Source organism: Macrotis lagotis, chromosome 5 (assembly GCF_037893015.1).
Source record: "Macrotis lagotis isolate mMagLag1 chromosome 5, bilby.v1.9.chrom.fasta, whole genome shotgun sequence".
NCBI lineage: Eukaryota > Metazoa > Chordata > Mammalia > Peramelemorphia > Peramelidae > Macrotis > Macrotis lagotis.
The window spans coordinates 68,560,831-68,570,617 of NC_133662.1; the positions used below are offsets into that span (position 1 = coordinate 68,560,831).

A 9,787-nucleotide genomic window follows, 5' to 3' on the forward strand; every position below is an offset into this window, starting at 1 on the left:
GTAAGAAAATAAACAATCCCTATTCCTTATCCTGCTCATAACCACAAATGTGTTTATGGTCATAAGATACATGAAATATCTTCTTTTGCATTCTTAATATTTATGGCTCTTGAAATCCTACTTAGTCCCAAGAATTTTCCTACATACCAAACTCCATAAAGCATGAAGTCATCCCTCGATCCTGATAGTCATAAATAAGCTCTGTCTCACGTTGCTCTGACTTCTTTGATCTCCTATGCATGTATCCAATTCACTCTGCATTATATTTATTTGCATATATTTCTTGTCCACCATAGTGGAAATATCTTGACCCCTTGGACTGAAGACTCCTGTTTTTAAAACTCTTCAGATTTAGAATAAGATCTCAATAAATATTTTATCAAATGTAGGTTGAACCATTATTTGCAATTTCTTTGTTCCATATCTGAACACAAATTTCTATTTATGTCTATCAGACAATGATTCCAAGACATATAGATTGGGGGAAAAAATTAATGATGATCTTAGTGTCAGCATGAAAGTGTTCTAAGTAGGACAAATTGACTGAAAATCTATAGTGAGGTTTAAGGGTGAAAGGCACAACTTCTCCATATCCTGCATTCTACAAACAAGCAGAAGAGACTCAACACAGAGGAGAATGCTTTGGGAGTTATTTTCCATTTTAGGATAGATTTACATTTCAACATAGCTGGTCTGGGTTGGAGGTAACCAAGGGAGAGCTTGAAATTAAACAGATCTTATAGAATTCTTATATGTGACACTGTCCTCATCTACATGAAATTTCTAGTCTATTAGAAAGAATATGGTGTTAAAATATCTTGCATAGTGAATGAATCCAGAATAATGAAAATCATATATAATTACTAGAGAATTAATATTACTATCAGTCTTGAAGAATGGGAAGACAAATATTTGTTTACGAATAGCATGTTAAAATGTAACTCAGCGAAAGAACCTAGAGGATTTTTAAAGACAAACTTCAAATCAGGAAACCAGGTCTGATATGTCTTGTATAACCTCTGAAACCTCACATAACAATTTGAAACTTCAGTGTCTTGGGTATAAATTGGCATTGACACGACTACAGTTGACTACCTAAAAAGATGAAAGAACTTCATCATAAGGAAAATCATCCACTGAGAGATATAACTAATGATATCAATTTTTCATGGTAAGGGTTTTGTTGAAAAATTCCTAGATCATTTAAGTTATAAAAGAATCTTAAAAATCATCTACTTCAGTGGTTCTGAGCCATTTTGTGTTTCATGGAACCCTCTGGAAATCTAGTGATGCCTACACACTCTGTTCGGAGAATCATGTCTTCAAAAATATCAAATAAAATACATGAGATTAAAATGAAAATAAACTATATTTATCAAAATATTTTAGGCTCATGGACATGAGATTAAAATTCTCAGAACTAGTTCAATCACCTCAATTTTAAAAAATGAAAAAATTAAGTCAGATATACCCCAAAGCCACACAGTGAATATAAACCAAGAGAACTCAACCCTCAAAACAACGAATGTTCCAATCATTTGATATTTGTTTCTTTTCTCTATGCAGACAGTGGTGAGAACCTTCCAACCCCTAGACCATGGCCAATCTCACCGTGATTACAGAATTCTTCCTCATGGGCTTTTCCAGCAGCTGGGAGCTACAGATTTTATATGCTATCTTCTTGTTGATCTACATGGTGGCTGTGCTGGGAAATCTACTCATATTCACCCTCATCTCTCTCATTGGGAAACTCCACACTCCTATGTACTTCTTTCTAAAGAATTTGTCCTTTTTAGATCTTTGTCTTCTTTCCATCACAGTTCCCAAGTCAATTGCAAATTCCCTCAATCACAGTTATTCCATCTCTTTCTTAGGGTGTGTATCACAACTCTTTTTAATGATGTTTTTCGTAGTATCAGAGCTTTTTCTTCTCACAGAAATGTCCTATGACCAGTATGTGGTCATTTGTCAGCCCCTACACTATGAAGTCATTATGAACAATGAAACTTGTGTGAAACTGGCAGCTGCTTCCTGGCTTACTGGAGGCTTGTATAGGGTCCTGTACTCAGCTAGTACATTCACTCTGCCCTTTTGTGGCTCCAAGATCAGCCAGTTCTTCTGTGATGTCCCTTCGTTACTTAGGATCTCCTGGACTGAATCATATCTTGCAGTTTATGTCACCATGGTTTTGGGATTTAGTTTAGGGATTTTCTGCTCCATTTACATCACAATTTCTTACAGCCACATTTTTTCAACTGTGCTGAAGATTCCAACTAAAGAGGATCGATTAAAAGCCTTCTCCACTTGCATGCCCCATCTCATGATTTTTGTCACAACAGCTGTCCGTGTTTATCTAAAGCCACAGCAGGACTCTGACTCAGTTCTAGACATGTTGTTATCCATGTTCTATACAGTGGTGCCTCCAACCCTGAACTCTGTCATCTATAGTCTGAGAAACACAGACATGAATATTGCTCTGAGGAAGCTTATGACATGAAAATACATCTCAAAGAGATTAATACCAAAGTTGTTTTTTCTATGATTATATACCTGGGCAAGTATATTCATACATATATATATATATATACAAATATGCATAGGACTATGAGTTTCATATATATGTGTTTGTAAATATAAATGCATATTTCATATGTATAGACAGATCCCTTATCTTTTTATGTTTAAAATTTAAAATCATTGCTCATATGCCCCTGTCAAGTTCACCAATTTTAAAATGCTGACTTTCAAAAGACCTGGAGCGTCATAAAAATATGTTTTTCACAGTATATATAACCATTCCAATTCTAAAATCGAGTGACCAGGTTTTTTTTTTAAATGTGGATTTACTTAAAAATAATGAATTTGAATATCCTCATTTCAATTTATATCATCTGTTGCTTTAACAGTAGTATTAGTGGAATGATGGAAGATACTATCTGCCTTGAAGATAGATGAACCTGAGCAAGTAGTTGACAGTGCTCAGGCCCTGGAGTAAGAAGGACCTGAGTTCAAATCTGGTCTCAGATACTTAATATTTTCTTGCTATGTAACTCTGGACAAGTCACTTAATCTTATTGCCTTGTTAAAAAAAGATAGATGAAGTAATTGAATCAGAATGTTATAACTTACTGTGAAGCACCAAAAGTACTTTTCATGTCTATTTTACGTAGTTTCAAAATCCAATATTTGATCACCTCAGTAGCAGTAAGGGGTTAATATCACCATTTTATTTTTTAAGAAAATTAAAATTTTTAAGTGATATTTTTATTCAATTGCTTGATTTGGTTTCAAGTCAGATGTCTGTTTGGTTTTTTTATTCCATGCAGTCAGTTAAGTAAACAGTTGACAGATCTTCAAATACAATTGTTGTGTCACATATGTTCCAAGCTAAAAGCTATGAAGGGTTAACACAGAAATAGTTATGTGCTTTAACCAGCAAGATGTACTTCAGAGCTTAGATAAGGGAGTAGCTGCATGTCTGAGCTAACAAGGTGTATTCCCAGGCTCAGATAGATAGCGCATTCTGAGATAATTACCTTCTTCACTCTGTTTATCAAATCACTGTTTGGTTCTCAAAACAATCTGCATTCTGTTTATCAAAACACTGTTTGGTTCTCAAAACAATCACCTAAGACATACACAAGGATATGCATGTGAAAAAAATGCTTGCTAAAACGCTTATGTAATTGGTTGTAAATGTAGAGTATAAAAGTATGTATCCTGTGATCAATAAACGAACCAGTTTATGCATCATATTGATGTTGGCCTGAGTTCCCTCCTCCGGACTTGACATATGGTGACCCCGACGTGAGGGAAGTGAGTCGAATGGGGAGAAGACATCCCAGTTTGAGTTGGTAGGGAAGTGCTGCACACCCCCTCACTCAGCGCTAGAAGAAAAGCGGACATGGCCACGGCTGACCTGTGAGTCAAGGAATTTGGGATGGGAATGGCTGTATCAGCCACGGAGTGCACTGCGCTCAATACCTTAGAGGACTTATCGAAAAAATATGAGCTGCCTGTTAAGAGATCAGAAATTTCCTGGGTGCTACACTGGGGAAGAGATAAGGGCATAATTACTAAGACTGAAGAACTCTTCTCCTTGGAAAAATGGGATAAGCTGGGAAAAAGCTTATGGGAAGCAGTCCAAACTAAGAACAGGGAAGCCCAGAGACTGGCAGAAGCATATGGCACACTGTGCAGAATTGTCTATGATGACACTGAAAGTTTTTGGGCTTGCCCCGCTGTGACTGATGCTGAAAGGACTGCTATTGGAGGAAGTTCCGATGTGCCTCCTCTAGCAGAAAAAAGGTTAATTAATCCCCGCTGCCACCTGGCCGGGAAGAGGGTGGGCGGGCGGGCCACCCCAGAGCCTTCCCGCTGCCACCTTTGTCTCTCACAGGCTTTTCAGATCTGGGGCCCGGGGCCACCTGCACTCCACAGCCTGGGCAGGGGTGGACCGAGGGGAGGAAAGCGGATCCTGTTCTCCCCCTCAGCCTCTGGCAGTTGGGTGTTGGGCCTGCTTCATGTGGCTTCTAGCATGCGGAGCTCTGTAAGTCAGCCTGCCACACCTCCACTCCCTCCCACTGCTGCATCCTGCTCATCTCAGCCAAGGCTTTGGCGAAAACCTTCAACCTGCCCCTGACACAGACAAGAATGATCATTGCCTCCTGCCCTGACCGCAGTACAATAACTGTCTGATTAATGAGGACTTGACTCGCAGCCGCCGTGAATCATCCCTGGGCTGGCAGAGGATGGAGGAGGATTCAACCCCCTCCCACCCCACTTCATGTCCATGTCTCATTCGCCTCGGTCTGCCTGGCAGGACCACCGCTGACAGGGCTCATCAGGATGCTAAGAAATACTTAGCCTTGTTTTTAAAAGAAAAGGGGGAGGTTGGGGGAATAGTGAGCAAAGTGATTTATGTTTTGAACTGGCTTAACCCTAAGCACTCTATCTCAAATAACAAGCCTCTTTACTTTCACTTTTCAAAGAACGTGGCACACTTTGCCGGTGTTGACATTTCTGTCTCTGTTTTTGATCCTAAGACTGCCCAATGGGACAATTCCTATCGGTTACTAACCTGGGGACAAGAGTATGCGTGTGTTGTTTCAGGTTCATCAAAACCACAGTGGGTTCTTGCAAAGTGGGTAAAACCTCACCTGAAAAATGATACTTCTTCTGCTGGCACTTGCATCCTGCCCGCTATGGCTCTTGTGACTCATCTGATTCCTAAGTATCTACAGCATCAAATGTGTATCTCCCTGAAATCAGCTGGTGATCCCTTCAAGACATGTTTCATAGGGATCCCCCTGGACCCAGAGAACGTCATACAGAGACTGAAAGGGTACTATGGACAGTTAAAAGAAACATGTAGGAGTTTTCAGCAGTATAGTTCTTGTGCATGTGTGTGTGATAAACAGCAAAATTATACCTGGCCATCCCTGAAAAATAGTTGTAGATTAAGAGCTATATTAAAGGCTTTAAATAAACCAACTACACAGGAACCACAGGAAATAAATCTCTTGTGGAGTGTTCCCCCTGGAATAAAAGAGAATATCACTCATCTCCCACATTGTAGTCTTGTGAGCTCCCCACAACTTTATAATGCTACAGGAGTTTTTATATTTGGAGGTTTAGAGTATTTTAAAGAAAACGCGCCTTGGGATTCCCCTAAGTGGGAACGATTCACTAATGTATCAGGGCATTCTCATTATTGGAATTTATCAAAAACATATTGGGGGTCCCTTGAAGTACAAATTGAGGGAGCGAAGTCATTACCCTCTGGAGTATTCTTGATATGTGAAGACAAGGCATACAGCTCTATCCCATGGCATCCTATAGGAGGACCTTGTTACCTAGGCCAATTAGCACTAGTGTCCACAACATACCTTAATTTCTCCAGAAGCTCTAAGAAAACAAGGAGCATTCCCCTGGCTTCCAACTGTAATAAAAATGTTAAATTTCTATCAGTATCAGAAACAGTAACCGCATCCTTTTTCACACCAGGGGTAATGGCATCTATTAATTATAATACCATGAAAAAACTTGCATGTTGGGCAAAAGCTCAGGCTGACATTACATCCATGGCTTTAATGGATATAATTACGGAAGTACAGAGCATTCACAAGGCTACACTACAAAATACAGCTGCAGTAGATTTCTTGCTTTTATTACATAATCATGGTTGTGAGGAATTTGAAGGCATGTGTTGCTTTAATATTTCAGATAATAGTGCTTCAGTCTATGCTAAAATTAAAAGGCTACAAGAAAATCTTGATAAAATAACTGTACATGAAGATTTCTTTAAGGATTGGTTAAAATCTTTAGGATTACCTGTTGGGGGCGGGGGGAAGAGGCTTGGCGGTCGCTTAGCGGGGGAAACATAATCACCTTATAAGGGAATGTTACAGAACTCGGCCCCTCATTGAGTAAGAGTTCATGGGAGGGAGGACAGAGGGGATAAAAGTGTCTGCTGAGAGGTTGGGCAGGGGCGGGATGTGATCACAGAAGAATAAAGACTCATTATCCACCTCAGGCGCTCTGTCTGGTTCTTCCCCCATCAAAGAGTGGGGGCCGGAGGTACCCCGAAGACTCATCATGCATTGGACTGGTGAGTAAGAGGACGGACTAGCATAAAGAAGCCGGCGTTGTAAATAAAAACCCGGCAAGTGGCGCCCAAACAGGGACCTGATTTTGCTAGGGAACGTCTGAATCCGCTGGTCGGATTCTCCAGACAGCCTCGGTCGTTTCCGACCGGGAGGAAGGAGAGGGCGTTTACTCTCAGATATTGCCTGAAGGACATATCCCTATTGTGTTGACTATGCTTCCTTTCTCTTCCCTTTCTCCTTCTGCTCTAATCACGCTCCTTGCCGTGCTGGCCTGTCTGATTGTGCCCTGCTGCCTCCTTCTCTTTTGCCGAACGGGAACTTTCCAGTTCTGCCACCTGTTAGGATTGCAGCCTCGGCTAGTAGACAGCATGGGGGGCCAGAATAGTATTCCCGCCTTTCAGCCGGAGGAGAAAGGGGTCGTTGCAGCGCAGCTTTATAAACTCTGCACTAAGCATGGCTGTAAATTACCTATCAAGACGTGCCGTGCTTTTGTTGAGAATATCTGGAACATCTGCCCTTGGGTGCAACATAGTGGGATCCAACCAGGTAAATGGAAGGTGGTAGGGCAGCAGATGGCCTCCTATGATGACACCTGCCCGGGAAAACTGACCCCTGAGGATTTTACAGTGTATAAGATAGTGGATGCAGCCTTGCATCCCCAGAAGGTGACTTTGGCACGACCAATCAGCACTCAGGTGGGTAGCTCGTTGGCGGGATCGGATTCAGAGAGCTCAGAGGAAGAGGGAAGGCCACCCCCTCCCCTGTATCCATGGGAGGAACTTAGAAGAAACAATGGGGGAACAAGGGGCCCCCAGGGAGAAGAAAATGCCGCATGCCCCTCCTTACCGAGACAGAATGAAAAGGGGGAGGGCGATGAATGTGGCACACTTAGAGATTCAGGGCCGGAAGTTTCCGAGCGCGGGAAGGGAGGGGTGCAAACAGTCCTCAGGGGTGGCAGGAAGAGGAGCGTGAGTAGGTGGGACCGGGAGGCTGCTGACGAGGAGGGAGGAGTCCGCGCTGATTGGACAGCTGCCGCGCCCCAGACTTGGCGGCCCAGCCAGGAAACAGAGGCAAAAAATCCCCCATGTTCCTTGTCCGCCCTTCAGAGATCCCCTCAAGGGCTCCGCCCATCCGGCCTACTTGCCGCGAGTGCCTCCATAGCTATAGAGAAAGGGGAGGAGGTGGACTGGGATGACTGGGGCCTCTACCCGGTATTTACGGACCCCCTTACCGGAGCCCGAGACTACCGCCCTGTCCCTTTTAAGATGCTTAAGGAACTTAAGGAGGCCGTGACTAAATATGGCCCAAGCTCCCCTTATGTAAAAAGACTGATGCAAAACCTCTTTGCTACGCACCCTTGGACCCCTGCTGACTTTGACGAAATTGCAGCCGCGTGCCTGGATGCCTCCTCATATTTAGCTTTTAAGGCTCAGGCCCGCAGAGAGGCCTCTAAGCTGGCAAAATCCCGGGGTTATACTCCCCTGGATTTAGCCATTGACCTCCTGTGTGGAACTGGAGCCTATACAGCCCCTGCTGTTCAGGCCCGGTATGGCCAGTTTGAGCTAGAGACTGTTAAAGAAACACATGTTGCAGCTTGGGATAAGATTGGAGCCATGAAAGGGGGGAGAGCCACACAGAAGTTGGTTGGGCTGAAGCAGAGAGCAGATCAGACACCCCTCTCATTTGTGAACGAGGTTAAAGAGACAGTGACTCGTATAATGGGAGACACCCCGGGATCTGATCTACTTATGAGACAATTGATTAAAGAGGGTCTTCGCCCCAAAGGGATCGCAGCCATTAGCAGCCTTCCCCCCGACGCTTCATTAGAAGAAATTGTGGACAAATTGCTGGACATGCCCAGCGAGGATTCAATTCAAGCCTTAGTGACTGCCATGGAGAACCGGGAGGATAGCCTCCTGACCGCCCTTCGTGGTATGCAGGTGAGACCCACCTGTTTTGGGTGCGGAAAGCCAGGGCACCTCAAAGCACAGTGCAGGCAGCGGCCCCCCTCCACTTCAGTTCCGACCTGTTATTTCTGTGGAAAGCCAGGTCACATAGCCAGGTTCTGCCGATCCAAAGGGAAGTCGGGAAAAGGGAAAGGGAGGGGCCCGGCCGCGGGCCCCCCCCCCCCCCCCCCCCCCGTGCTCGAAGACAGCGGCCCCATTACTGTGACTATCCCCGTGAGGGTTGACTATAGAGAAGGGACACAGCAGAGAGAGATCGGGCCTTGGGAAACCTTGATGATTCCCATCGAGCTAAATATTTTCCCAGCGCTCATCACAGGGGCTGAGAGATGTGTGGACTTAGTCACCCCTACCCAGGTCATTTTTGGTCCCGGAAGTCCCACATCCGTAAGGGTCACAAACCCCCACCCCTTTCCCACCTTGGTAAAACAGGGCCAAGAGGTGGGAAAGGCACTGCCCTTGCGGGCCCCTCCCGCTCATGTGAACTGGGTCCACCCGGTCAGCTCTGGGCGACCACTGTTAACCGTCACGGTGGAAAATCAGAAGCTTGAAGGGATAATTGACACTGGAGCCGATTGCTCTGTCATAAATAGGGGACAGTGGAGGCGCGAGTGGCCACTCCTACAGAGCCCTCAAGCAGTGACGGGGGTGGGGGGCAATAGATCTGCCATGAAAGCAGCACACGCCTTACGGTGGTCAGCTTTGGAAGAATCTGGACTCTTCACCCCACTGTGCCTACCCGACCTCCCTTATGCATTATGGGGTAGAGATATCTTGAGCCAGCTTAACCTGACACTTGCCACCCCTGATAGCCTGCGGGGAAATTAATTGGGGCCACTCTAGAGATGAGCTTTTCCCCCAGAATAACATGGATTAATAAGAAACCTATTTGGGTTGAGCAGTGGCCCCTGACAAAAGAAAAGCTCATCGCCCTCACAGACATAGTAATGACCCTCCTGCGCGAGAACAAAGTGGAACAGTCCCTTAGCCCGTATAACTCCCCCGTCTTTGTCATAAAAAAGAAAGGGGGGAGTTGGAGAATGTTGATTGATCTTCGGGCAGTAAATGCCAACATGGTACCCATGGGGACCCTCCAACCTGGTCTCCCTATGCCCACTGCAGTCCCGCAAGGGTGGACTATTATAGTGATTGATGTTAAAGACTGCTTCTATAGCATTCCCCTCCACCCGGAGGACAAAGAAAAATTTGCCTTTT

The 9,787-nt window shown here is 44.4% G+C and overlaps 1 protein-coding gene across 1 annotated transcript; it reads left to right on the forward strand.

Annotated features, from left to right (window-relative positions):
- Positions 1 to 1,597: 1,597 nt before the first annotated feature.
- On the forward strand, positions 1,598 to 2,497 carry LOC141489750 (olfactory receptor 14A2-like). Its single transcript, XM_074190200.1, has one exon. The coding sequence runs from the start codon at positions 1,598 to 1,600 to the stop codon at positions 2,495 to 2,497; it is 900 nt and encodes a 299-aa protein (XP_074046301.1).
- The last annotated feature ends 7,290 nt before the right edge of the window (positions 2,498 to 9,787 follow it).

Bases quoted from the DNA above. Each gene is read 5' to 3' on its own strand.
- LOC141489750 (XM_074190200.1), top strand. From the start codon at position 1,598: ATGGCCAATCTCACCGTGATTACAGAATTCTTCCTCATGGGCTTTTCC.